This window comes from Mesoplodon mirus (genome assembly GCF_964341445.2).
Source record: "Mesoplodon mirus genome assembly, chromosome: 12".
Classification (NCBI taxonomy): Eukaryota; Metazoa; Chordata; class Mammalia; order Artiodactyla; family Ziphiidae; genus Mesoplodon; species Mesoplodon mirus.
Window position 1 is genome coordinate 3,719,149 of NC_138988.1, and position 27,911 is coordinate 3,747,059.

At 55.1% G+C, this 27,911-nt stretch overlaps 1 protein-coding gene across 1 annotated transcript in view; it reads left to right on the forward strand.

Moving 5' to 3' along the window:
• The window catches only part of SLC6A6 (solute carrier family 6 member 6), an 80,639-nt gene that overhangs the window by 24,326 nt on the left and 28,402 nt on the right, over nucleotides 1-27,911 (forward strand). The window contains exons 3-6 of the mRNA XM_082637373.1: nucleotides 14,585-14,827; nucleotides 16,758-16,892; nucleotides 17,975-18,209; nucleotides 27,628-27,760. Of these exons, the coding sequence (XP_082493499.1) occupies nucleotides 14,599-14,827; nucleotides 16,758-16,892; nucleotides 17,975-18,209; nucleotides 27,628-27,760 (732 nt within the window). The 5' untranslated portion in view covers nucleotides 14,585-14,598. The remainder of the gene's footprint in view (nucleotides 1-14,584; nucleotides 14,828-16,757; nucleotides 16,893-17,974; nucleotides 18,210-27,627; nucleotides 27,761-27,911) is intronic.

A 27,911-nucleotide genomic window follows, 5' to 3' on the forward strand; every position in this document is an offset into this window, starting at 1 on the left:
GGAAGGTCTTCCTCAGAGGCATCCAGCTCGGAGCAGGCCATGGCTCCCCTGGCTGGAACTGCTCTACCAGGTCACCCACCCCGGACCACCAGTAGGACCCTCTGTTTACCCACCTCCTCAGCCCAAGTCCTTGCTTGATGGAGCCTCTCAGCCCCTGAGCTGACTGCAGGTAGGTCGCCGGGTGAAGAGACAACGGCATTCCCTTGGAGTCAGGGGCCTCCATGGAACCTGGGGCTCTGGATTTCCTGAGCCTGGGAAAGGGTCCTCAAATAAGGAGTCGAGCTGGTCCAAGGCATCCAAACAGCAGGAGCTGGCGGGAAGGGGCACTGGCTGTGGAGAGCTCAGAGCTGAAACCTTGGAGACTGAAGCTCGTGCACCTGGGCCTCAGTTTCCCCACCTGTAAAATGGGCACATTAGGCCAGATGATGGTGCTGAATTTCATGAACTAGTACATGTTCAAAAATCAAATTGGGGTTGAGGAGCAGAGTGGCCCACCCTCGGGCCGTACACCTATCATTTTACCCCTTCACAGCAGTTCTATAAAAGTGACCATCTGGTCTCACTCCGATGCTGTGAAATAAAGACAATTTTAACCTCCCCTCCAAATAGGAAGGCTGCAGTTTCAGAAGGTGGGGGCACATGTATCTAAGAAAGAGCCCTTGCAGCCTCCAGGCTTAGCCTCTTACTGCACCATGGGCTGGAAGAGGTCTCATCCCAGTTGGCCCCGCCTGGTGTTGGGCAGCTCGGAGTACAAGCTCTGAGAACCACCCCAGCCCTCGCTGTGACTCGCCTTCCTGCTGCTCGGCCCTTCCCCAAGACCAGCCTCAGTGTGAACAGACGCTCGTCCTCACGCAGGACGTGGTGATAGCACCTGTCTGTGTGCCCGCCCCATGCGGAGCGGCGCACCTGCATCAGCTCACGCGGGAGCCCTTCCACCCTGAGAGGTCGAGGCTGCTCTTGGCCGCAACTTACAGCTCAGGAAGCAGGGTCACCCTGAGCCTCCTGGCAAGCCCCCTTCCCTTTCAGGCCTCAGTTTCCTTATCTGTAAACTCTGGGTATTGGGCTCCTGGGTTGATCTGTCACTCAGTGATGGCCAGGAGAGGGGTCTCACATACCCAGGGACCTCCAGCTAGGATCCTTGGGCTTTCGAGGCTGCCAGGAGTTGAGGGGTCACAGAATCCGATTTCTGCAGCTTCAGCCATCCTGGGGGACACCAGCGAGACCACCTTCCCCTCATAAAGGTTTTCTTGACTGCTGCCCAGGGCCTCTGGCTGTGACCAGGGGGATGGAGGGAGGCTGCTTGGCCACTCTTCGATTAGCTGGTCTGTAGTTCACGCCATGGGTTGTCACGGCCACTCTGTAGCCCCATTTCCCAGCAGCAAAGCCTTTGTCTGCTCTCAAGTTCAGGTCCAGCCCCTGTAACTTCCACCTCCCCTGCTTGGCAGGTGCCACCACCCAGGGGCCCGAAGGGTACCAGCACCTTGTATGGGGAGCTGCCTGAAGTGCTCTCCAGTCCCACCCCAGGACTAGGCCAGGGAGGTGAGGAAGGTTTCCATAGCCAAGCTCAGATCCCCAGGGAGTACCAACCCAGGGGACCCCAGGGTCCACCAGTCCCACCCACTGTGGAAGCGGACAGGAAGTTGGAATAAGAGGGGGCAGGGGTGTTAGGGTGACGCTCCGAGTCTCAGAGCTGGTTGACCCTGGTCCTGGCTCTGTGGGGTATCTGTCAGGTTCCCAGTAGGCCTGGCACACAGGAGGTGCCCAGTAGGGCCTTGGCTGTGAGTCCAGTCTGCCGCTGGCCTCAGGCAGAACACGCGTGAGTTTGTTCACCGTCCTGACGCTGATAGCGCACACGCTGTCCAGGTGCTGTTCTCAGTGGTCTGTACATACTCGCTTATTTAATCTCAGCAGCCCTAAGAGGCAGGTCCCCATTCACTATTACTGTCCCCATTCTACATTTGAGGAAACTGAGGCACACAGGGTTTACTGATGATGTACATTTTCTCCTGCTGGGGAGACTGCCTTCGCTGAGGGAGAGAGGGCTGTGTGTACACGTGTGTGGGGAGGGACAGGACACTGCACCTCCAGGCTTGGGGTCTCCTGGTCCGAGGGTCTAAGCCATAGCCCAGAAAGGGGAGGCCCTCTCTTGGTCAAGCAGCTGTCACTGGCAGAGCTGACCCCACCAGGGCCTTGTGCTTGGGCGGCTGGCATTTAAAGGACAGGGGTTTCTTTAGGGAAGGCCCCACCTGCTGCCTCCACCTTAGAAAAAAGTGACTGCCAGGGTGACAACCACGGGGTCCCCGAGTCCCAAGCGGTGTGCCGTGCACCTCGTCCCTGTCCTTGGAGAAGCTGCCTGAGGTCTGCTCAGCTGGACTCTGCCCTTTACCAGGCTTCAAAACCAGGTCCTGGCTTCCTTTGTGTGTCCCACTCCCAGGGTAGGGGGCTCTCTCTGACGCTTGTCCCTCCAGGATCACATATACCCACTCAACTCCCTGCCCCAGAGGCCCCAGGTAATGCACCTGCCAGCCCTCACCTTCAGTTCTCAGCCCCCTTTTCACTTAGTAAGCGGATATAAAGGAGCACTGGCCTTGTCCTGGGTTCAGTCCTGGCTCTGTCACTCACTCTCTGGGTAACCTTGGGCCAGGTCCTGTCTCCTCTCAGAGCCTCAGTTTCCTTATCTATAGAACGGGGCAAAAGTGCCCATGCCCCGGGGTGCTGCAAAGAGCAGCGGCAACAGGGAAGATCAAGTCTGGGATGGCCCTGGGCTCAGCAGGGCTGGCAGAGGTGAAACCCAGCCGGCCCAGCCTCCAGCTACTCACAATCTGGCGGAGGAGACCACGCACGTGCGCTCACACACGCACACTCACGTGCTCAGGTGCATTGTCATCACCAACAAGAGTCCTTTTCATTGGTTGGTTTTCTTTTGCATTTTACCAAGAGTCTCCAGTCCATTGGCACCACTGTCCCTGGCCTCACCTGATGCTGAGATTCGCCTGGGGGCTCGTTTAACAGCTTTGAAGATTCAGTCAGGAGAGGTGGGTGTTGGGGGGAGGCGTCGGCATGTTCAGCCAGAGCCCCAGGTGATGCTGGTGTTGAGGCCCGTGTGAGGGTCTTGGGCATCTACTAGCTCTGCCCGAGAGCCCAGAGACTTCAGCCAGGAATGGCTTTATAGATTAGGAGGCCCATTTTACAGGAGAAGAAACTGAGGTTTCCCAAAAAGAACTTTGTCCAAAGTTGCACAGTTCTGAACAAGAGCCCAGCACCTGGGAGATGGGGGTGGGGGTGTGGCACTGGCCAGAGGAGGTGAGGGAAAGAGTGGGGTGGGCATGAAGGGCTTCCTGGAGGAGGCGACACTTGGGCCAGGTCTTCAAGGTGGGTGGGATCCACCTAAATATAAGGGAGCCCACAAGCAAAGCACAGGGCGGAAGGGGATAATGCTGGGGAGAACGAGGAGGCCCCAGGATTCATGCAGGACAAGAGGAGAAATAAGGCGGCAGGGACTGCGGACAGGGCCAGACGTGTAGAATGAGCCTTGGTTTCCAGGTGGGGAAATTGAGATGATTAGTCTCCAAGCAGCTGGGATAGTTCCACTGATAGTTGTTGAGCTAAGGGCGACATGGCGGGCAGCGGGGTCTGCCAGAAACAAGCTTGGCTAAGCTGGTGGGAGCAGAGTTCAGGACGCCCCTCTGGGGAGTTTCCAGGGGCTGGGTCGGCCTCGTCTTGCGGCGCTGTTTGAGTGGCAGGCTGTGCCAAGTCCCCCACACCGTGCTCTTGGCAGGCACCATGGAGGCATAAGTGGATCGCAGTGAAAGGTTAGGGGTCATGGAGGCTGTGTGGGGCTGCCTGGGAGGTGGTCTGCACGTGTAGGAAGACCACAGTTGAGGAGTGTCAGCCATCCCTGGAGCCCGCCCCGCACCCCTGGGGTGGATTTTAATGCTGAGTTTTTCTTCTAGCCAAGCAGTAGCTGCCGTTAGGCACCGTCTTGTAGCCCTGGAAGTCGCCGCTGCTGCTGCACCAACATTCACCAACCTGACGGAGTTAGATATGAATCCGGTTCACTCAGGTTTGGAATAAGACCTTTACTTTCCGCCTCTGGCACCCACTGTGCTCCACTGGGTTGGGGGTGTCGGGAGCATCCCTGCCCTCCATCAGCTCCTTCCAGCCTCAGTTTCCCCTCCAGCTCTGATGGTCCGTCCGTCTGTGAAAGAGGCTGATCCTCTTTGTTGATCCGCCGTGGGTCCAGGGCCTCGGTTTTTCCATCTAGAAGGTGGGCTTACGTTCACACATGCCAAGACCTCTAAGGGCCCAGCTGGAGCCTTCAACTTTTGTGCAGGATCCACTGGGATCTCCAGCACTGGACAAACCTTTAGGGAACCAGAGAGAATTCACTTCAAACTCATTTTTGGAAGATGCCCGGGGAATACAATTAATGAAAATTGATTTCCTAAAGATTTGGGGCTCATCTCTCAATAAAAGGCAAAGCTTTGTGGAGTTTTGATCCTTTGGGGGCAACTGTGCTCAGATGCCAGGGATACATGTAATAGAGTTACATCTACAGCTCTTTGCTCCATCACCCTCATCGAGGGGCCTCACAGCTGCAAAGTGGAAGAGACTTGCTCCTGCAGTGAGTGTCCCCAGAGTCCTGAGCCCTAAGTGTTCCCTCTGACAAATACTCACAGTGCCAGGCCTTGTACTGGGTGTCGGGAAGCAGGCCCGGGGAGTATGGGGCAGAGGTGGAGGTGGTGTGGCCTGTGGAGCCCAGGGAAGGCACTGGGGGGTCCTCGGGGCCACCATCCTGGGGGATTGCCTGTGAGTTACTCGGGGAGCAGCGTGCTGGGCTAAGGAAACAGCAGGAGCCGAGGTATGGAGGGAGGCATGGGAAAGCATGGGCTGTGTGGGTTCAGAGGCCCCTGGGCATCTTGGGTGGGCTCTGGATGGTGGAGGATGCTTGAAACTTGACTTCCAGACAAATGGGGTAAAAGCCCAGGCAACAAGCCCCTTTGCTCTGCGGTGGGCGCAGCAGCAGCCCGTGCCAGTGGATCGCCCCCTCTTCCTTGCTGAATCCCAGGCTGTTTCACTCCACAGGCACCAAACTCTCCTTGAGCTAAATTTCTAAGTGAGGGAGAGGTAAGCGTGGAGCTGGGCAGGAAAAAGAAAGTCCTTCCTATTTGAGAAGAAACATGATTAAAAGAGGAACAGTGAGAACGGGGAGCTTGTTTACAAACACTAATGAGCTACGAGTTGTCACAATGTAGACAGGATGTGATGCCCATCTTACGGAAAGTGCCACCAAGGCTGAGAGCAATGACTTGCTCAAGGCCCTACTGCAAAGGCTGCTCTGGCTGGTTTACCTGGAGCTGTAACTTCCAGCAGAGTCCTGGTGACAGAGTGGGGGATGGCCGGCTCTGAGCGAGCACTGGGCCACGCGTGCCCTTAGCTGGCCTTGCCCCCAGGGCCTGGCTCTCTCCAGTTTCTGTAGAGGGAGGGAGGGGCCTGCCCTCTGTTTGCTTTTTACAGCCAGCTAGAGAGGAGTGAGGAGCGTTAGGGTTCTTACAGCTTGAAAGGGGAAGTTTGAGGAAACAGAAACCGAGCCTTTCTTTTTTCTCATGTCTCTTTTTTTTGTGGCCTCCAGAAATAATCCTGGGTTCTGCAGAGCCTGCCTCAGGATCCTGGTTGACCTACTCTACCCACACTTCCGGCAGAGCCCGGCTGGGGCCGGGGCGGTGGGGAAGCAGGCGGGGAGAAGAGTGACAGGCTTGCGGCTGGTGAGTCAGTGGCAGGAGGCCGTTGCCTGCTGACTCACCGCCCTGTGCGTGAAAACAGGCCCCCTGAGTCCCCCGCAGCCACGGCGCCCTCCCGGCTCCCTGCTTCCTCTCTTTCACCTGACTGGTGGTTACAGCGCGTGCTGGCAATCTCAGTGGCATTTGGGGTCCAAGCCCCCTCAAACGGATTCATGCAGCTTGACTGTTCCTGGACATCCACCTTACCCCAGGGACCAGGTCCAGCCTGGCCGCGGGCCCAGCCCAGGGGGTGTCACGGGACCTGCTCCTTGAAGCCTCGCTCCAACCAGACACGTGACTCCTGTCCTCCTCCTGAGCTGAGAACCATTTTTGTGATATTGTGACAAAATGAGACCCCCACCCCCGGATAGTAGTACCCTGAGGACAGGAAGGCGGTAGGTGCTCGGTCCAGGTAAGGCAGGTTCGGCTTTTCCTGGAACCAGTCCGAGGGAAGTGACGTGTCCCAGATCGTATAGCATCAAAGACTGACCCTGTTCTGTCCAAAACCCATGGGTTTTATCCACGGAGGGGCCAGGGGTCTAGACTCACAAGGACATTTTCTTCTCTCGGTCACCCATGTTATGGTCCTTGGCCAAGGGACAGCAGTTCTGGCCGCCCATCCTTGGCTGGTCCCTCTTTGCAAAAGATGGCGGTCACTTCAGCCTGTCCCATGGGTGCTCGGCTCACAATGAGGAGGCCAGCGGCTCTGAGGTGTCGGGGTTCAGGACTTGGGCTCTGCAGGCCCCACTAGAAAGTCCCTACTGGCAACAGCTTATAGAGGAAAGCCCAACATGGGCCCTCGAATCCCTTCAGGGTGGACGGGAGCCAGGTGGTCAGGGACAGCCTGAGTTGAGCACTCCTTGGACAGCACAAAGCTCTCCAGGGTCCCTCACCACCCGCTAGATAAATCCAGGTTCTGACCTGGCCTCCAGGCCTGGCTTCCTCTCCGCGTTGCCCCATGCCCTGTCCCCCTTGCTCTGTCCCTCTGTTCCTTTGCCGTGCCCAGTGTGGCTTCTTCACACACGCTGTCCCTGCTCTGAGAACACCGTTCCCCCAGATGTTTGCTGTGCAGATCCCAGCTTCAAGGTGGTTGAAAGCACAGACCCTGAAGCCCATTGCTGTGTGACTTTGGGCAAGCGACTTCACCTCTCTGGGCCTCATTCCTTCATCCAGGCTAGTGAGAGGAGTAGATGAATTGGTACCTGCAAGGGCTTAGCACAGGTCCTGCCCAGAACCAGTCTTTAGTGAGCGTCTGCCACTAGGAAACGTCACCTCCTCAGAGGGTCCTCTGACTCCCTGTGCCCTCATGTTGCTTGGTTGTCTTCTGCTCACCGGTCCGAGTCGTAAATATTTACTCATGTATGTATTTAGTGTCTGTCCTCCCTTCTGGAATGTCAGCTGCAGGGCTCACCTCCGAGTCCCCAGTCCCTACAGCAGCGCCTGGCCCCCAGTAGAGGATGCTCTCAGTAAATATTTATTTGGTACTCACTGCTTGCCGGAGCTGCCCTCTCTCCGTCTTATCCCCAAATATCCAAGAGGCACAGGGGAAGTGCTTGGCCTGCAGAACTGGACCTGGAACCAGACCCAGTTTTCTGACTCTTCACCTACTGCTCTGTCCCCTGACTCGGTGGCCTACTGGGCCAGTGCCTGGGGCACCTCTGTTTTGGGCGTGTTGTGTGCCCAGCTTGCTTTCCCCTCGAGGGCAGCGCCTGCCTTCCTGCACCTGCTGCCCGCCCATCCCCGGGCCACCCGGCCACCGAGCAGCCTGCTCGCGCCTTCCTCCTCCCGCCCGCCTGCAGGTTTGGTGCCGGGGAGAGGAGAAGGCTGTACACTGGGCCCACATCCTGCTCCCCGCCCCGGCGTTGTCCTAGAGGCCAGTTCTTTGGAAAACCTGCCCACCTTCACCCACTTTTTCCTCTGCGAACCATAGATCAAGAAGTATGACCTGCTCTGTTAGGTCCCTGTACAGAGGCCACCTTACCCTGGGGTGTCACCAGCTACGTGGAGTCGGGATCTGGGTGCAAATCTTGGCCTCGCCTGGTGGCTGTGTGACCTGGGCCAGACCCTCCCCTTCTTTGAGCCTCAGCTTACTCATCTGTGAAAAGGAAGGCTCCGTGAGGCTTGGGGCGAAGTCAACGCTCCTGTAGGTTGAAGGCCAAGCCTGAGCCAGGCAGGGTGTTCTTAGCAGAATGGGGGTAGACATGAGCCTTCGTGGGGGCAGGGGAGGGCCTTGCCCACGGATGCTGAGCCCAGGAGATAACAAACCCTGTCCCCAGAGCTGCCGTGCTGAAAACAATTCCCCAAACAGAACTCACTTTCACTAGGACCACAGAATTGTCGCTCATTGTTTCGACTTTGTTCCTGGCAAAACAATGCCGGGCTTCCTGGATGACCTCACTGGGGCGAGCCATCGGACCTTGGAGGCTGGGCTGGTCAGCATCTCCAGCCGAGCCTGCACTGCCCTTTGCTGCGACTGCCTTGGGTGACCTGAGACAATGGTCTGACCAAAGAGGACAAACTGGGTATTTGGCCCACACGATGTTACAGAAATTGGAAGTTGTATGTGCACATACGTCTCAGATTTCAACACCTCTCCAGAAATTGGAGGATCTGGCCTCGGTGGCCTCGATCCCAAAGGCGACCACAGTAGCTGGAGCTGAGGAGAGCTGCCCGTGGCGTATTCTGCAGGCCCTTCCCCACTGGCCTCCATTCTTTGCCTGCCAGGTCCCTGGAGGCCTTTGAGCTTGTCATGCTTGAGTTAGCCTGAGTTAGGAATAGATAACCAAGAGAGAAGGATACAGACCTTCTGATTGAAGGTCAATCAGATGATCAAATCTTTTAAAGTTGTACCTTTTCATGAAAAAGAATAAAAACACTTTTTAAAAATTAATTCCTGCTTTCTTTTCAAAATCAGCTACCCTAGGTAGTGAAATCGTGCTCCTAACACACGTTTTTCTTTTCCTTTGGTGCTTAACTGTTAAATACTCTCTAGGGCCAGGATTGTATGTAAGCAGCGTGCCTGGGGTACACATTATTAATTGATCCTGGCCCTCCTCCTTACTGAGCCTGTCCCTCACCTGCAGTCTGTGGGGACAGTGCTCGAAGGAGCCCCTCCAGGGCTATCAGAGAAGTTTGGGAGAAACTCTTCCTGTTTGCTAGAGGAAGCCTCAGGTCCATGGCTCCATCCATCCTGCCCCAGTGAGCGTTCCATCGGCCTGCTCAGCCCACCCCTGTGGCCCTGGGCACTGACTGCTGCACGGGTCCCCAGGCCCTGCCCTGTGTGTCTCTGTCATGTGGCCCCTCACTTCCCTGTTTGCCTTCACCTACTTCCCTAATTTGTCAGCATAGCCCAGTAGCTTGAAGCTGGCATAAAGGCGCCAGACCTGATTTCACTTTGTGACATATCTAGAGCAAGTGATCCAAAACAGCCGAGTGGTTGAGAACGTGGAATTGAGAGGCCAAAATAGACCTGGGAGCCATTCGAAGCTTCAGCGGCCTTTTGCTTGCTATGTGACCCTGGGCAAGTAACTTCACCACTCTGTGCCTTGTCAGCGAAAGGCAGATGGAAATGGCCACCCATGGACAGGGTTAATTCAGAAAATGCTTGCAAAGTGCTTAGCACAGTGCTAAATAAGTGTGCGTTGCAGCCAATACCCAATAAATGCAGCTTGCTTTCTTTTTCTTTTTTTTAAATGCTCAGGATATGATGCCTGCCACATATGTAGTAAAATCCCAGTGTGATCAGATGTTTTCTTCAATAATAGCTAATATTTATTAATCACTTATATGTACCAGGCACTGTGCTCAGTATTTTACAGGCATCATCCTATTTGATCCCTGTAAGGCGAGTTTTATTTTTACCCCCACTTTTTTAACCAGTGAGGAAACTGAGGCACAGAGAGGGTTGTCACTTGGACCAGGTCACTCAGCTTAGTTGTGGCCTCTGTGAGCCCAGAACACTGGGTCTGGAGTGGAGACGGGGGACAAGGAAAGGAGAGAGGAGGAGGGACGCTGCTCTGGAAAGGGCAGACAAGGGGTCCAGCCGCTTGCTTGTTTCCATAGCAGGCCCAGCGGGCTGCGGGCCGTGCAGGCTGCAGGCTCCCTACCTGTGAAATGAATGGATCTGTCGTCCAGCTGTCCTCCTGCCCCAGTTCGGGGATTCTGGGAGTCGCCTGCCAAACCCCAGATGTCAGGCCCAGAGATAGATCCTATAGCCCAGCTGTGGGCTACGCCCTTTTGGGGTGGGGAAAGTATTCCAAAATGGAAACAGAAGAAGTACCTGCCCTCTTATTTAAAAACCTTGTAGGGACTCCTGAGTGACAACAGGGGACTTGAGTCATTGTTCTCGACAGGAGAGAGCCACACGGGAAACTGTTTACTTGAGAAAGTTCAAGTTCTGCAGGGGAGGGCAAGGCAGAGAGCCCCCCAGCTTCTGGGCTTGGTTCCCCCAAAGCCTTGGGCTGAGGTGGCAGGTGTTGGGGAGGAGCCTCAGTAGCATCTCAATTTCAAGACCCAGATGGCTGGTGCGTGGGCACCTGCTGGCTCTGTACCTCTGCGGTCCTTTCCCTCTGAACTCAGTGTCCCCATCTGCCAACCCTGCAGAGGCTGCTCTCTAACCTTCGCTCCAGTGCTTTTAGCGTTGGGCAGACCAGCTGGGAATTCTGCCTCCAGTCTCCTTCCCACCTGTGTATCCTCAGCCAGGCCACTCTCTTCCCTGCTTGAGCCTCAACTCCCCCCATCCGTAAAATGGTCCTAAAAATCCCTTCTGCTGTATTGAGGGTGTCTGAAGAATGCCTAGAAAACTGTGTATAGGCAGCTCAGCACAGAATTAAAGTACTCAAAAATTTGGTAGTTTTACATTGGGAGGAAGCAGAGGAACATCTTGTCAACCCATGGCATCTCTGGCCCTAGGTTGACTGTGTCTGAGTACGCGCCACAAGCCAACCAGGTGATCTGCACGTTGGTCTTCAGGCACCGGAAGCAGGCCCTGGCTGTGACCTCCACCCCAGGAACAGAGTAGGAGTTTCAGCTGGGCAAGAAGGGAGCCCTCGTCGTGGAACCTCTGTATTGGAGCCGATTCTAATCACTCGTAGCTGTAATAACCAAATAGGAAGCTCTTAAAATGGGGAATAATGTATCACGGTCGCTAGAAAATAGCCCTGGGCCTGGCGCCAAGGAAAACAGCGCTCAGCGGCGGCCTGCAAGGCAGCGGGCGTCTGGGATGCCTCGGAGGGGGCTCGTTCCCAAGTGCTGGCTGCACCGGGGGCGTGATGTTGGTGTGTGACGGGCGAGAGAGAGTTAGTGAGTCTCTTGGGGGCCTGCAGAGTTGGACGGGCTGGACTGGCCAAGGGACAGTGAGGCGGAGCTGGGGGCTCCAGAACATCATGGTCGCTGTCACTCCCAGCTTCGTGACCTCAGGAGTGTCACTTGGCCTCTCTGGGTCTTGCTGATCTCACCCTGAGTAGGACTAAGGCCTTCCGTACCGCATGGTCAGCGTGGACCCCATAATAATTAGAGCAATAACAGCAGAGCTGTACTGGCAGATACTAGTTCAGGAGCACTTGCCATGGGCACCCCCTCGTTCAATCCTCATAACATCCCTATGAGGTGGCCACAGTTATCCCCCTTTACACAGGAGAACACTGAGGGCCAGAGGGTGGAGTAACTCGCCTAAGGTCACTCAGCCAGGAAGCGACTCTCAGCTTCTAGGCCGGGGCTCACCCTTTGATTCCTGCAGGGGCCAGGCTGCCACTAGAGGGCCTGGAGCGGCCATGCAGGAAGCCCGAGCCTGAGGGGTGGGCTGAACTAAAGCGCTTATGTGGGACCAGTGTCCCAAGGAAAAGGGGCCTGTGCTGAGACCCAGTAGCTGTGGTGAGGGGTGTGTCTTTTCTTCCGGGAGGGACGGAGGGTTGCGGCGGGAGGGCATTATGATCTGAGTCTGCTTCGTAAGTTGCCTTCAGCTGCTGTTTTGAGAACAGATTGTAGGGGTGGGGTGGGCAGAGTAGCAGCAGGGAGACCCAGGAGGAGGCTGCAGGGGATGCCCATGGAGGGCTGTCGAGCCTGGAGCCACGCAGTTGCCATGGTGATGGAGAAGTGGGTGGATGCCAGGAATGTACAGGAGGCAGAATCCGCAGATAGTGCTGCCGGGACCTCCTAGGACACCCCACAGGAGCTTGGAAGGAGCCCCGCTGAGAGGGAGTTGGGGTGTCTGCACCTGGGTCAGACCACATCCAGGCGTGAGTCTTGAGCGAGGCCATGGACATCCCTGGGCTATGTGTTCTCAATGGCCAGGTGAGCCTGTGATGGCAGCAGCCACAGGTGGGACAGGTGTCAGTGATGCAGGAACACATCTGCAGGTACACCTTGGCAATGAGGAGTGAGGAGACCACTACAACACCAGGACATGACAGGCCTCACCCCTGATCCTGGTTCAGGTACAGGCGTTGGGAAGATGGGGTCCTGAGTGCGGAAAAGGGGGCTAGAGGTCTCATCTTATATGGAACCAGGGCCTGGAGCCAAGGGTCTCAGGGAGCTTGTTGCTGCTCCCTGCCTCATGTTTCGAGAGGGTTCTCTGAGGGCCAGAGTGGCCAGTGGGCCTGGGGCCCAGAGGGCAGAGCCAGGACTCAGGGTAGCTTTCGCCAGTGCCCCCAGCCTATGTGAGCAGAAGCCGGCCACCTCCCCCCTCCGTCTGGCTGACCTGGTGAAGTGCCTTCCGGCCCCGAGATCCAAGGAGGGCCCGAAAGGGCGGCACCGGCCCTTCTTGGAGGAGCCTCAGGGGTCATTCCCTGGAAAACATCCCCACTAGGAGGGAGTGGAGTCCCACATCCTCCAATTATGCTTCCATCCAGCCAGCCCACAATGGGCTGCTCAGATAACCATCGGGGGCTGCACGGATCAGCGCTGGAACAATGCTGGCCGCCCGGGCTATTTTTACAGCAGCCGTGCGCTCGGCAGAACCCCGCGTCGCCCCGAGGGAGCGGGCAAAGAAAGGCCTGCGGATGCCGTCGCCGGGAGACAGAGGAAGGCCCAGTGAGCCGCCCGGCGACTCCAGGAAGCCTTTTCTTGGTCTGCTTACCACCAGATAGCGAAACAATCGGGGTCCCCCACCCCCAGCCAGGAGAGGAAAGAGGCGTGGGGGAACGGGGGTTCTGTTGTGCTGTGTGCCTCTTCTCCTCAGAGCACGGCCCTGGAGGGCCCACTGCTGGGGCCAGGCCAGCGCGTCCCCTCGGCAGCCCTCGCCTTGCCCTGCCCCGATGCCTCTGGGCCACATGCCGAGGACCTGCCAGTGTCATGGGGTTGGGAAGCGGCAGAGCTGGGGTTCGTACTTGGCCCCAGCTGCTTGCAGACACACTCTGGGAACCATCTACCCAGCAGTCCTTGCCTGACGACCTACTGTGCGCCAGCTCGGGGCACCCAGCAGTGGACAAGGCAGGTCCCGGTGCCACGGAGCCTCTGTTCTAGCTGTGGAGGAGACCATTAACAAGGAAGCAAGGAAGGCATTTTCAGCTAGTGCCACTGTGACAGGCGGGCTCAGATGCCCCTGGACAGGTCCAGTGAGCCGGGGTGATGGCTGCCTCTGGTCCAGCTGGTGGTCACTGGAGGGATCGTGAACCCAACGTGGCCCACCTGCCGATTTTGTAAGAAAACCTAGAAATCTCGACTTTTCTCTGGAATCTGATATTTCAGTGTTGACCACCGAGTTGGATCACGGAAGTAAGCAGGTTGTGTTCAGAGCTGCTTGACTGTGAGTCGGTCACCTCTGCCATCATCCTTTTCGTTCTGCAGGTGGGGAAACTAAGGCTCATCTGTCTTCACGGTCCTCTGCCACGTGGGGGTAGAAGGCACCCTCTCCCCCTGGGCTGGGACTTGGGGTGCTCTTGCCCTCAAGGTCGAGCTGCCAGGGACAGCGAGGACTCGGGGACCTGAGGAAGTACAGAGAGCAGGGGCGCTGCGCTGGCCGCTGGCCGACTTCCTCTAAAATGGGGTCCCAGCAGGGGTGGGCTGAGGGTGACTGTGAACGGCTCCTGGGGGCTTAGAGATTTGTTGTCTCCTGGGGCCTCCCCTTGCGAAACCCACAGGGTAGTCAGAGGGCCAGGGCCCTGGATGATACAGGGGTCAGAGCAGGCCAGAGCATGGAGAGAGAGGGCTGGACACGTGGGGATTAACCGGCATTCTTCCATAATCCTGACCAGTGCAAATCCCTTACTTCTTATGCCGCAGAGATGTGACTGGTTAATAAGTTGCAAATATATTTTATAAGCATCCATCTTCTGTATGTGATGGAAACCCTGTTTTCAAATATCGTCTCCATTCCAGCCTGAAACCCCATTCCTCACTTGTTTGTGTTTATCCATTCTTTAAACAGTGAGGAACGAGCACCTCCTGTGGGCCAGGCCCTGTGCTGAGGTGTGAGTGAAATGGGAGGCATCGCTCTCTGTGCAAATCTGAAATTTGGAGATCATTTCTAGAAAATGCAGGCAGGCTGTTATTCGGAAGCTGCCCTAGACCTGCCTGGAGGGTGCTGTATTCTGCAGAGATGCTGCCAGGGCTGGGTGGCTTCATGCTTATCTCCCTGCAGGTGGAGGGTGCGGTGTGACATTCGGGGATGCCGGGCATGGGCCCCGCTGCTTCCGTTGGGAATGGCACCTGTCAGTCCCTGGATCACTAGGTCCCCCGATCACCTAGGAGGTCAGAGGAGTGGACAGACGAGGCGGCAGCAGGCCAGAGCCGGCCAGCCGGGTTGTGTTAAGACACACAGGGTGTCCCTTACTGACGCACGTTGTGCTCTGTTCTGTCCCCCACAGAAAGCGAGAAGGACATGGCCACCAAGGAGAAGCTGCAGTGTCTCAAAGACTTCCACAAGGATATCCTGAAGCCATCCCCAGGGAAGAGCCCAGGCACACGGCCTGAGGATGAGGCTGAGGGGAAGCCCCCGCAGAGGGAGAAGTGGGCCAGCAAGATTGACTTTGTGCTCTCCGTGGCTGGTGGCTTCGTCGGCTTGGGCAACGTCTGGCGGTTCCCGTACCTCTGCTACAAAAATGGTGGAGGTGAGCCTGGACTGGGCAGAGAGTGGCATTGGAGGAGAAGGGTCGGGCCAGAGCGTGGGTGGCCTCCCCATGCCTGGCTTTCCAGGCTCCCACCTTCACCTCCCCCGGGTCAGCCTGCTTAGCCCCCAGCCCACTCCTCAGAAGCAGGAGATGAGCATGACTAGGAATCAGGTGGTGTTCTGTCAGGGTCTTACTGTGTTACCTTGAACAGATCCCTCACCCTCTCTGATCCTCCAGTTTACCATCTCTGAAGAGTGCCATGAGGCCAGGCCGGAGTCTCCCAAGCCTCAGATATTCACACGCCCCCTTTGTAAATTCCCTCACAGCTCTGCACCTCCCCAGTCTTCCTTACTTTATAACTTTTTTAACCTTTGCTTTTCTAACTTAAACCAAATGTAGTTCAAAAGCAAGCTTGGTTTCCCACCTTAAATGTAAAAAGCCAGTATCATTTGCCATAATGGAAAGGTGGTATCCAGGAAAAAAAAAATACAGTGAAGATTTCTAAAATTTTTAATTTTTACTTTTTTCCAGTTTTATTGAGATAGAATTGACATAAAACCTGGTTTAAGTTAAGGGATACAATATGATTTATGTCTATATTGAGAAATGATCACCGTAGTAAGTCTAGTTAACATCCATCACCTCACATAGTTACAGATTTTTTTTTTTCTTGTGATGAGAACTGTTAAGATTTTGTTCTCTTAGCAGCTTCCATTTTTTGTTTTGTTTTTTTCTTGCCGCGCCATGCGGCCTGTGGGATCTTAGTTCCCTGACCAGGGATCAAACCCGTGCCCCCTGCGTTGGGAGTACGGAGTCTCAACCACTGGACCGCCAGGGAAGTCCCTTAGCAACTTTCAAATGCACAGTCCAGTACGTTGTTACTGGAAGTCACGATGCTGTACATGACACGCCCAGGACCAACTTATCACCGGAAGTTTGTCCCTTTAGACCCCTTCACTTAGGTGAAGGTGTTTTTTAAGTGTACATTCTCTGTTTGGTCTGCTGGTTAGTTGGTTGGTCTGAGTTTTTTGGGTTTTGTTTTTTTACCTGTTGAAGGCTCTGAGCTAGAATCCTCTTCTGTTGGAGAAGTTCAAGTTGGTTAGACACGATGGAGACTTTCTTGCTGATGCAGTAAGAACTGGTAGTAAGAACTCACTCCCAGCTCCTCGTGGCACCCCATGACCGAGGGCTGGCGCACCGGCAGAGCCGGGCATGCGCGTGCTGCTCCCGTCAGGAGAACCACCTTTCGGGAAATTCTGCCTTCGAGCCTGGTTTCTTAACGTTTTGTAGGTCTCAGGTGCCTCTGGGACTCTGATGAGTACCCTACACGCTCCCCAGAACAAAGTACATACACATAGACCCAAGTTGCCCACAGTTTCAAAGGGTTTATGGACCCGCTGAAGCCATTAGTGGACAGCAGGTAGGAACCCTTGCCCGATTATTTGCCCCTCCCTCGTCCCCTGGCTCCCACCCCCGGCTGGAGAGGCCCACCTCTCGCTTCCCATCACCCTTCCTAACTAGTTCTTCTCAGCTTCCTGCCCTGGGCGGGCCAGGGAAGGCTAGCTGAAGGCTTCAACGAGGAGGCCCGTTTGAGACGGATGTTAAGGGCTGAGCATTCCTTCTTCGGGTGGACGGACATGGGGAAGGCAGGCAGGTGGGCAGGCACGCAGCTTAAACAAAGGCTCAGGGACTTCAAGCACCTGGTAGATTTGCAGAAGGCAAGAGGGCACCCAGGAAGGGTGATGCCGGCTGGACAGGTGGGCAGGGCCTGGAGAAGTTTCAGCCAGGTCCAGGAGTTTGGCCTTTACCCTCATGTCCCTCACCCATGCCCTCTGATTCCACTGGCCGGGAGGGCTTGGGAAGGAGACCTACAGCCTTGGCCCCGTGACAGCCGCCGCCTGAGCCTCACCCCGTTCTTCTCTCTCTGCAGGTGCATTTCTCATACCATATTTCATTTTCCTGTTTGGGGGCGGCCTGCCTGTGTTTTTCCTGGAGGTAATCATAGGCCAGTACACCTCTGAAGGGGGCATCACCTGCTGGGAAAAGATCTGCCCCTTGTTTGCTGGTGAGTGTGGGACAAAAGTCACCTGGGGCCTGGTGTTCATCGGTTCAGCAAATTTTTATTGAGCACCTACTGTTTGCCAGGTACAATGGAGCCTCACGCAGGCCGCTTGGCACCGTGCCTGACGCAGGTCACAGCCAGCACATTGTACACGTGATGCTGCTGCTCATTCCACATAGCTGTTCCCGCCTCTCTGGGTTGTTAAAGGATAAGGGAGCCAGTAGCTTCTAAGCAGTAGAGTGTAGAAGAGAAGCCTTTCAGGAACCGTTCTGTCTGGCTTCAAGTCCCAACTCCTCGTTTTGCTAATTCTTGTGTCTTTGGGAAAGTCACTTAATCTCTTTGTGCCTCAGTTTCCACATCTGTAACATGGAAATAATATGCTTACTTCAAGGATTGCTATGAAGACAAAACGACATAGCCATGTAAAAGTGCTTTGTACACATAGTAAGCCCCAAACCAGTGGTAGCTTTATTATTATTATAACATTTAGTCCTGTGCCTAGTTCCTAGTATGCCCTCATAAGGTAATACTGTCATGATTATAATTGGCAGGGGTGGGAGAATGTGTGAGTCTGTTCACTCAGTCATCCATGTAAATCTACCCATCCATCTATCCATTAAACCTTTCTTTCATTAAACTAGTCAATAGTTAGGCAATCCATCTATCCATCCAACCATCCTCCATCTACCCATCCACTCGTTCATCCGTCCGTTCATCTACCTAAACTTCCCTTCAAACACCATCCATACATCCATCCAACAAAGTGAATATCCATCATTCCAACATCCATCCATTCATCTATGAGTCCATCTAATCATCTATCAGTCCATCCATCCATCCATCCATCAATCTATCCCTCTTTCATACATCCTTTGATTCATCCAACAATCTGATTTATCTAAGCACCCATTCTTTCACCTATCCATCCATCCAGTCATCCATTCATCCTACAGATATTTGCTGGTCACTGTTGAAGGACCCCTTCTGGCCCCAGGCCTGCAGATTTGGGGGTTTTCTGGTTCAGGGTGTGGCTGTGGTGGGTCTGGCCTCCCTCTGATGCTTGTCTCGCTTACCCACACTTGCAGGCATCGGCTATGCCTCCATTGTGATTGTGTCCCTCCTGAATATATACTACATCATCATCCTGGCCTGGGCCACGTACTACCTGTTCCAGTCCTTCCAGTCGGAGCTCCCCTGGGCAAACTGCAACCACAGCTGGAACACACCCCAGTGCTTGGAAGACACCTTGCGCAGGAACAAGAGCCTGTGGATCTCCCTCAGCACCACCAACTTCACCTCCCCCGTCACCGAGTTCTGGGAGTAAGGCTGGCCTCGCGGAGGATGGAGGGGGCAGGGGAGGAGGCAGTGGACAGCCCGCTCCCTCGTCTTCTCCCCAGGGATATGGGAGCCACTCTCTTGGGGTGGGGTGGGTGGAAGGAGGGGTACAGATCTGGAGATAAATCCATGCCTTTGGTCTCAGACAGGCCTGGAATCGAACCTCAGTTCTGCCATTTTACTGGCTGTTTGACCTCCAGCAAGTCACTGCCCCTTTCTGAGCCTCAGTTTCTTTAACTGTCAAATGAGGGGAATGAATCGTTCCTACACCCATGGGATCTCTGTGAGGATTGTTTCCCAAAGGCAGGTATATGTTCTTATGTTGTCTGAAAATGATATAGTTTTCTTAATGTATTTTAGAAAAGATATAGTTAGCACATCAAACCTGTTATTGCACAGAGAAAAATGCATATATGAAGCTGAAGTAGTTACTCAAGTCAAGAGGTGAGTAGCTAGAGTGAAAAATATGTATCAGTTAGCATTTGCCGGGTAACACCCATCCCCAAATTCAAACAGCCATTTATTTTATTTGGCTCATGGTTCTGCTGTTTGGCAGTTTGGGCTGAGCTTGGCTGGGCAGTGGTTCTGATCTTTGCTGGGCTCCCTCACTAGTAGGTCAGCTTTAGGGCATCAGGGTAGCTCTTCTGGAAATTGGCTGGCTGGGGTGCCACAGAGAACTGGTCCCTAAGGTCTCATTACCCTGCAGGCTAGCCTGGGCTTGTTCCTAGGTGTCAGCATTCCAAAAACAACAGATGGGGAAGCCCCAGTGCAGGAGCGCTTTTCAAGCCTCTGTTTGCACCATTTTTGTTAATGTCCTCTTGGCCAGAAACAACCACAAGACTAACTCAGACTCAAGAGCTGGGGAAATAGGCTTTGTCTCTTGATGAGAGGAATGGAGAATTATGGGCATTTTTGCAGTTTTCCACGATATAGTCAATAACTGCAGAAGTATACACATAGACCAAACATCAGAAAGGCAGAACATGGAGGCCTGAAGTCTGGGTAGCTCTTAGCTGACAGATCGGGAAGTCCTTCTAACACAGTGCTTGGAGACGAATCAAAAATGTATTAGTGCATTGCTTTTCCTGCTCTCCATGAGCTATTAAATTGAGTGCTCAGTAGTCGCTTCGATCCTGGAAATAACAGATGAGGCCTTGCATGGGGTTGAGAGCCAGGGGCAGGGGACGGTGTTAAGGAAGGGGGTGGCCCCTCATGATCAGAAGATGAGACTCCCTCTCTTTTGTGTGTGGATTTGCTGCTTCAAGGTGTCTCTCCACCTCTTAGAACCTGGCCCAGGAGCAGGCCCACAGAAGAGGGAGTTAATTGCTGGCTGGTCCCAGCCAAGCGTTAGGACCAGGCCTGGGGAATCTTAGGCCAGAAAGGGTCAGTCGGCCTACCCAGGTGGTCCACGTCCGTCTGCTGACACGCGGGCCTTCAGTATGTGCTCACAAATACCCGGGCTCCTGGAACTGGGGCTCTTTTCCATGGACATATTTCCCACTTGCAGACAAAAACCATTACAGACACATTCACCCCCTACCCTTGCTCCCCACCCTCTGGACAGCTGAGTTTATAGACAAAGAAATGCAGGCACTTCATTCTTCTCACTTGAATGGGGCCCGAGACCACAGCCCCGTCCGTTCTCTGCCGTGCCTGGCACAGCCTGACCACCTAGGGCCCTGGCACTCACCCAGCTACTCAGGTGCCCACCGGGGCCTCGTTGCCTCAGGCATGGCTTGGCTGCCTGGGCTGAAACCCTTGCTCTGCCACTGCTAACTCAGGCAGGTGCCTTTTCCTCTCTGGGCCTCAGGGTCCTCAGCTATGCTTGGGGAGATCATAACCCTGCCCTCCTAGGGTTGTAGGGCCGCCCTAATGGAACAAGGTCGTGTATGGCCAGCCCTGAGAGCCTGCTTGATAAATGTGGGCCATTACTGTTAATTTAGTGTCCTCATTGTGGATAAAACTGCCCCCTGGGGACAACTTCAGAGGGACTAAGAATGGCCCATTCTCAGGTGCCCGTATGGTCCCACTATTACAAAGGGGCTGTGCCCTCTATCTCAGGCCCAAGGGCTCTTGGGAAGGAGCTCACGTGAGCCGTGAGGTCCTTACCTGTGCCTCCTCTCCTGCCTGTCCCCCAGCCTGGGCCCTCCTGGGGGCTTCTAGGCCTCCTGCCTTCCAGAACCCCCATTCTGAGTGCCCGAGCTCCCTTTCCTGAGCCAGAAGACATTGACAGGATTTATCTTTGGAAACATCCTGGTCCTGCAGGCACCTTCCCAATCCTTGCATGGTCCACATAGACTTGCTCAGTCCAGAGAATGTCGGCCACCCGCCTGGGCTCCCCTCCCGCTCTAGCCTTCACACCCTCCCCTGGGCCCCGGCAGGGCTCTGTGAGCCCACCTGAACATTCACGCATAACCTTCCCTCTTTTTAGAACCCCAAGGAGGACTGGGGTCCACAGAGGAGAGGAGAGGACCTGCCTGCCACCTGTGAGAGCGGAGAGGCTGAGGCCACCTGCCTTCAAGGGCCTTCCCTTCTCTTGGGCATGAAAGAGGGGGAAGGAAAGAGAACTCGTGTGGAATAACTGACTCCCGTGAGCATCGGCCCAGGGACTTGCCCCTGTCATTTTGTCCCATTTTTGCAGAGGCCCTTTAAGTAGGGAACATATCTAAGAATCATCCCAAACTCCTTTCTGCCTCAAACCCCACATCCAATTCGCCGGTCCTCTTGGCTCTCCATTTAAAGTACATCCAGAGCCTGGCCACCGTCCCCACTTGCACTGCCACCCTTCCCCCACAGGACCCCCTCATCCCTCTCCCGGACCCAGCATGGCCTCTTATTGCTCTCTCCACCTTACCTTTGCATCTCTGCAGTCAGCTGTGAATCCAAACATGTCATTTCTCAGCTTAGAACCCTCTCATGGCTTTTTCCATGATCATAATCTTGCCCAGCCAGGGAGGATTAAGTGAGAGTGTTTCAACACTGAGTAAGTGCTCACTGAGTGCTGATTCTTATTCATTCCATGTTTGCATCCACCTGGCTGTGTAGCTTGGAGCAACAAGTCACTACCCCTCTGGCCTCATTTCCCCATCTGCAAATGGAGGGGCCATGTGAGCTGGGCTTTGGGGGATGAGTAGGAGTTCGTTAGGCTGGAAAAGAGAGAGGGAAAGACATCCTGGACAGAAGGAACAGCCATGCTGAGGCTCAGCGTTCGTAAAGCATATGAGTAGCAATGAGTCATTGGTTTGGCCGGAGGATAGGACACATGGGGCCAGGGAGAAGGATGGAGGCCTTGGATGTTAGGCAGGTAAATTTGGGCTTTGTTCTCTAAGAGGGGGAGCCACGGAAGCTAAGGAGAAGGGAAGGGGAGTCATGTGATTGAATTTGTGTTTTCTAGACTTACTCAAGGAACGCACTGGTGAGAGAGAGGCTGGGACATATATTAAGCGCCTACTGTATACAGGGCCTCAGAGGACTCAGCCATCAGTATGGCTGAGTATGGGTTCCCTTTAAGGTGACACTTAGCTTATGTGATTTCCCCTGAAAATAGCCACCAGCCCGGCAGTGACTAACTCTGGGATTTCCACTGAGAGAGAATTGCTGAGAAGTGACTGAGGTGTCGCTGGCTGGTACCCACTGGGCTGCTGAGCAGTAAGCATCCTCTCAAGGCTGGTCTCCGGGCCCCTTGAGCCAAAGCCCAGCCCCGGCCATCGCTTCCTTCACCTCTCTCATCTGCACCAGACACGTGGGTCCCTGAGCTGGCCCTTCTTTCGGCAAAAGAGGCCTGACAGTGCTCAGGAGCCACCTGGGGTTCCAGATAACAAGACACCACGGAGCTAAGGCTCCCTCCTGGCTCTGGACAGGAAAAGACCTGGTTGATCATCCCTGCCAGCCCCTCTGCCCGCTCTGGTTTCACAAGAGGAGCTACCGGAGAGCCACGGGCCATGCTCCTGTCTCCTAGAGCAGGGACAGTGACTCTGGTCCGGGGTCCCAGCTGCATGGCCTCAGTGCAGTCACCACCTCTCCAGAGCTCAGAGGTAGCGTGGTCCTAACACCTCACAGCCTGGCTGAGTGTTAAAGAGCTAGAACAAGCGTTATGCTGAGGATGGAGCCTCTGGGTGTGACTTATTAGGTGGAACGCTGAGGACCAGAGTGGTTAAGTGACTTACCCAAGGTTACATAGGCAGCTAGACATAGCAGAGAGCTCAGCCCTGATCTCCAGTACTGGACGCCACCTCCAGGGTCTACGTCCCCACCAGCCGTAAGTCCAGGGCAAGTCCACGGTCACAGGTAACATTGTGCCGTGTGTGTGTGACCCCACTGTCAGGTTACGCATGGGGTCTTCTTTTGGCCTGGATCCCCGTGCCTACCCCGTCTGCAGCGCTAAAGCACCATCCTCAGTGGAAGCTGGTGAGATGCCCCTCTCCCTTGAAAGCCGCCCAGGCCCCTGAGACAGTCATTTCACGCTGGCTTTATAATTTAACTCTGAATCACTCTGTGATGGGGAAGCAGAGCTTGTGCCCGCAGTCAGCCTCATCCTGCTCGCCCCTGCTCTGAGGTCACCTCAGTCCCGAGGGTCCTGCTTCGCCCCCAGCCCTGGAAGACGGGTGGGGCCAGATCTGGCTAAATGCCCTCCATCATCCTGGAGCCATGCCTTCCTCCCCGGTTCCTCCAGAGCCCCCTGGGAGCTCAGCACATATCATTAGACTTTATTAGAATCAAAGAAATGAGTCATATTTGCAAACAAGCCCTGCTCAGCCAATCTTCCCCTGCAGCTATCGGAAGGGAGAGACGGCGGAGAGAGCCCTGTGCGGCCCCATGCTTGGGGCGGATGGGCTCTTTTATAATTGTTGCCTCCGCCAGTCTCCAGGGAAGAGCCATAGCCAATAAATGGCTGGCCGGCAGTCAAAAGGAAACGATTTGGCCCACTCGGAGGACGTATTTACATCTCTGAGTGCCGGCTGGACGGCAGCGGGGCGGCCGACTCAAAACAGACGTCCAGGCGATTCTTTTTTGGATCCCACCCTGGAATGAATCATTACTATTCTTGGACAAGAATGCAACTCACCTCTAGGTCTCCTCCTCTCTGTATGAGAGAGGCAGGGAAGCCTGGAATGCTGGGGCCCCTCTCGAAGGGTAGCATGGTACCCAGTGCATGGGCGGCTGCTCCCCAGGGTGGGATCAGAAAAAGGAACCAGGCCTAGGGTTGATTTTTTTTTATCTGGGTAATTTCAGATGAATTCCTGAACCTCTCTGAGCCTCAGTTTCCCCATCAACCAAATGGGTATAACTAATTTACTCAACTAATGTCTATTAAGCATTCACTATGTGCCAGGCACTGTTCTGAATCCAGCAGTGGTCAAGACAGACACAGGTCCTGCCTCCATGGAGATGACATTCTAGTAGGACAGACAGACATTAAACAGATGATACAAGTAAAATTGTAATATACAACCGATGATAAGTGATGTAAAATAAAGCCAGGGCAGGGGAAGGAGAGTGACCAGGGATGCTTTTTACATTGGGTGGCCAGGAAAGGCTGCCCTGGTGAAGTGGCATTTGAACAGAGACCTGAAGGTGGTGGGGTGGCATGTCATGTAATGAGTGGCCAAGGGAACAGTCAGTTCAAAGGTCCTGAGGCAGGAGCATGCTGGACCTGTTCAGGAAACATTCCAGGAGCCAGTGTGGCTAAAGGAGGAGGGGAAGGGGCCACGAGGATGAGGTTTGGAATGGGACCGCTACACACGGAGCTTGTCCTGGACAGGTGCCATTTATGCCTGTGGTCCCAGCCTCTTATTAATAGGCACCACCCTGGCTCTTTAAGATGTCTGGGTCTGAATGACAGACTGTTTCGTCACCTTATTCAGGGAGGCGAAAAGGATATGGGGCAGGTAGGTGGGAGCCATGGGGGTTGTGGAGCAGAAGTGGAGTATCACCTGACTTGGGTATTGCCAGATTCTGTCTTGATAAGAACAGACTGGGGGTGAGAGTGGGGGCAGGAAGACCAGTGAGGAGGCTGCTGAAACAGCCCTGGGGAGCAATGGGGCCTGGACAGGGGTGGTGGCAATGTTGGGGCGATGTGGCCAGATTTGGGGTAACTTGTGCAGCCTCCAGGCGAGGTTAGGAGGCATTGGTGAGGGCCAGTGCACCCAGTCCCTCTGGGGCACAGTACTCTACAGAGCGCTCCCATGCACCAGAGGGAGAAGGGTCAACAGACCCTGGTCTGTGCCTTGTGGCTGAGACTGTGCGGGCCCGACAGGGAAGGGTCCTTCAAACTGGGTCCCTTCAAGAAGGGGTTCAGATGGACTCACACAGTCTCCAGCCTCCTCGGCTATCCCTGAGATGACTTTGGAAAGGATGTCGGTTACTTTGGCCCCGAGCCTACATCAGGCTCTGTTATGACAACTGCTGTTTGATGAGACAAGTTCACTCCATTCCTAGAATGTCTGCATGGCCCCATGCAAGCATTTTTTAGAATTTAAAGTAATTTTTATAAAGGTGATATGAGCACGTTGAAAACATTCAAATCGTTTAAAAAACATATTCACTGCCAAATGAGTCCCCACGCCACCCCCCGCCCCTGCATCCCCCGGGGCAGCGACTGCACCATTGTCTTGTATGTCCTGCCAGAGTCTGCGAATCTGAGCGCGTGTGCCCGCCTTCCGCACAGTGAGGCAGCCTCAGCACTGTTCTCTGTTCACTTATCTCGCCCCTGGGACGTCGCCCCTTATCAGCACACAGGGAGAGTCCCGAGGTCTTAAGGGCTGCGCAGCATTCCGCCAGGAGCCTGCTCCGTGCCTGCTGGGCCCCGACCCATGGCCATCTGGATGGTTTCCAATCATTTGCTCTCTCCGACAGAGTGGAGATGAATAGCTGGGGGTGGACCCTATCATTGGCCACACCTGCAGATGTAACTGTAGGAGAGTCTTAGGATAGAACTGCTGGGTCACAGAAAACGTGCCTTAAACTGTCGCAGGAGGGCACCGCAAAGGGGACTGCCACCAGCAGTGGAGAAGCAAGTGCATGACTCAGTTTTCCTCTTGTGGCCTCCGTGGCTGGTCAGCTGCCCAGAGCAAGGCCATGTGGCAGCCTCCTGTCCATAGTGGGCACCACAGGTTTGCCCAGCACGGTGGTGGGAGAACGCAGAAGGGCACCAGTGACCTGAGCGCGGGCTGGGTGTGGTCAGAATTGGGGCTCTGGGGTTTCAAGCTCTTGGCCAACTTGCCTTAAAGGAGAAAAGGAAAGGCCGCCTTGTGACTGGGCACCCCCTCGGCATTGGCTGAGCGCCTGCTGTGTGCCTGCCGTGGTGTGTCTAGAGTCTGGTAGGCAAGACAGACTCTCACCTGAGGGTGACGTCCAGTGTAAGAGGACGGCCTGGGAGACAGAAGGATGCTGGTCGTCCGGAGCATCATGGGAGGCCTCCCTGGAAGCACGGGGATGGTGTGCCTGGCGGTGGAGAGGTGCCTACCCGACGCAGCCCATTCACAAGGAGGCCTTGGCTGCTGCCCAGCAGGCCCTGGGCTTTCATTGAAGGCGCCGAGCTCTGGAGGCTGCACAGGGAAGGGCTTTTTGTTCTAAAGCTGCCGTAGCCACCAAACCCACGTGCTTGGCAGGGCCCCAGCCGGGACATGGTTGGCCCACAGCCTGCCTTGTGAGGATGCCCCCTGCCCTGAGGCTCCAGTGACCCCTGTTGAAGCAAGGCCCGGAGAGATTCTTTTCAAGGTTTAGGCTCTGTTTTCTCTATTAAGCAGAGGGGCAAGGTAGTGGAGTCCAGAGAACACTGGCGTTGGGGATCAAGACAGCCCGGGTGTAGGGTGGCAGTTCTGCCACCTGGTGGCTGTGTGTCCGTGGATGATTGGTTCTCCAAACCTCAGTTTTCCCCATCTGTAAAATGGGGCAAGTGACGTCTAGTCCTTGGACCAGATGATATAAATTAGAAAAGCTCGTTGATGGAGCCCCTTAATGTCGGTGTGACCAGAAGAAAGGCCTCACTTGAATGCCAGTTGAGGCGGGAATCTTGGATTTATTCAAGGTCCTCGTGCTGAAGCTTCTCTGGGAGAAAAGGAAAAAGCAATGAGAAAGTGTCCTGGGCCAGTGGGCCTTCCGAGCCCTGACCGTGGGGATCATCCCACAGACTAACTGAGAGCTGGGGATGGTCTGGGGGCAGGAGCTAGTGTTCGTGTTTTACAAAAGAGGAAACTGAGGGCAAGGTCGCACGCCCCTCCTGCCTCTCCTGCCTGAGACTGTGGCCCTCGAACGGGGAGCTGACTCATTAGACGGAACCCAGCTTCTCCCCAGGGAGCACGAGCCCCCATCTCCTGTGACTCCTGTGACTTCGGTGGCAGTGACCCCTGTGGACCGATGTCCCTGTGCTCGGCGTGGCTGCCCTTGGTCACTGCCACAGCAGTCGGAGCTCTGGGACCATGGGGACACTTTCTGGGCATTAGGTCTCGTGGTCTCTCGGCTGCAGCGTCCTGCGTCATCCCAACCCAGCTTCAGAAGGCTCCTGCCCCTCGGGGGTGTGTCTGAGTAGGTGTTGCGTGCGTCTGCCTCGGTCAGCAAATTTCTTGGACTCCAAAGAGCCAGGCTTTGCCATGTGATGCTAGTCGGGGTTGGTGGCTGCCCTGTGCTGATTATCCTGCAAACCGTCCACTCACCTCCTCCTGAGCCCTTCACAACCCTGGCAGGGAGCAGGGGAGGAAACGGCACTGCTTAGGTGTCCGGAGCTGCTCTGGGGTCTCTGCGCCACGATAGTAACAACCGCTGAGGTTTACCGACTGCTGGCTGCATCCCAGGCCAGTAGCTAATACTTCGAGTGGGCTTTCTCCTAACCGTGTAAAAAGGTGTGTGAGTGTCCTACAGCCACAGATAGAACAAACACTCTGCCCCCTTGAGGCTTACCTTTTAGAGAGAGATCCAGGTAAGAAACAGGGGCGAGTACAATAAAAGAGGGACAGGACAGAGAATGTTGGGGGAGGGTAGTTGTTCCCATTTTAGAGATGAGGAGACTGAGGTCGGGCAGTTGGGTAGCTAGCCCCAAGTCAGTGGTTGCATGGTGGAGCCCAGTTGGAACCCAGTGTTTGGCCCACAGTGGGCACTGAGGAAGTGTCTGCCGAGAATCAATCACACAGGAATCAGCACTCAATTCACAGATGAGGAAACTGAGGCTTAGGGGTTTAACTTAACTTGCCCGAGGCCTGGCTGGGTAGAACCCAGGTTCGCCTGACTCAGGAGTCCGAAGCTATACCCTTGTTGGCCTCCCCCACGACTGTGACACAGGTGTTAACTATTTCCCAAGGTCAATGGGATTCCACAGCTTGGAGCCAGGATTTGAGCCCCAGCCTGTTGGAATCCAAGCATCAGCTCTCTCGGGCCCCGTCTGACTTGTGTCTCTGTTTGCTTGAAGGCGTAATGTGCTGAGCTTGTCTTCTGGAATTGACGAACTGGGCGCTCTGAAGTGGGACCTTGCTCTCTGCCTTCTCCTCGTCTGGCTGGTCTGTTTCTTCTGCATCTGGAAGGGCGTCAAGTCCACCGGCAAAGTGAGTTGGGCTCCTGTCCCTCCCCTGCCTCATGGAGACTGGCCCTCCGCAGAGACCGTCTCCCGCGCCCCCAGGTCTTCCTGCTCGAAACTGGTCCTGATCAACCAGTCCTCCCAGCAAATACAGAGCCCTGGTTTGTGGCATTTGCCCA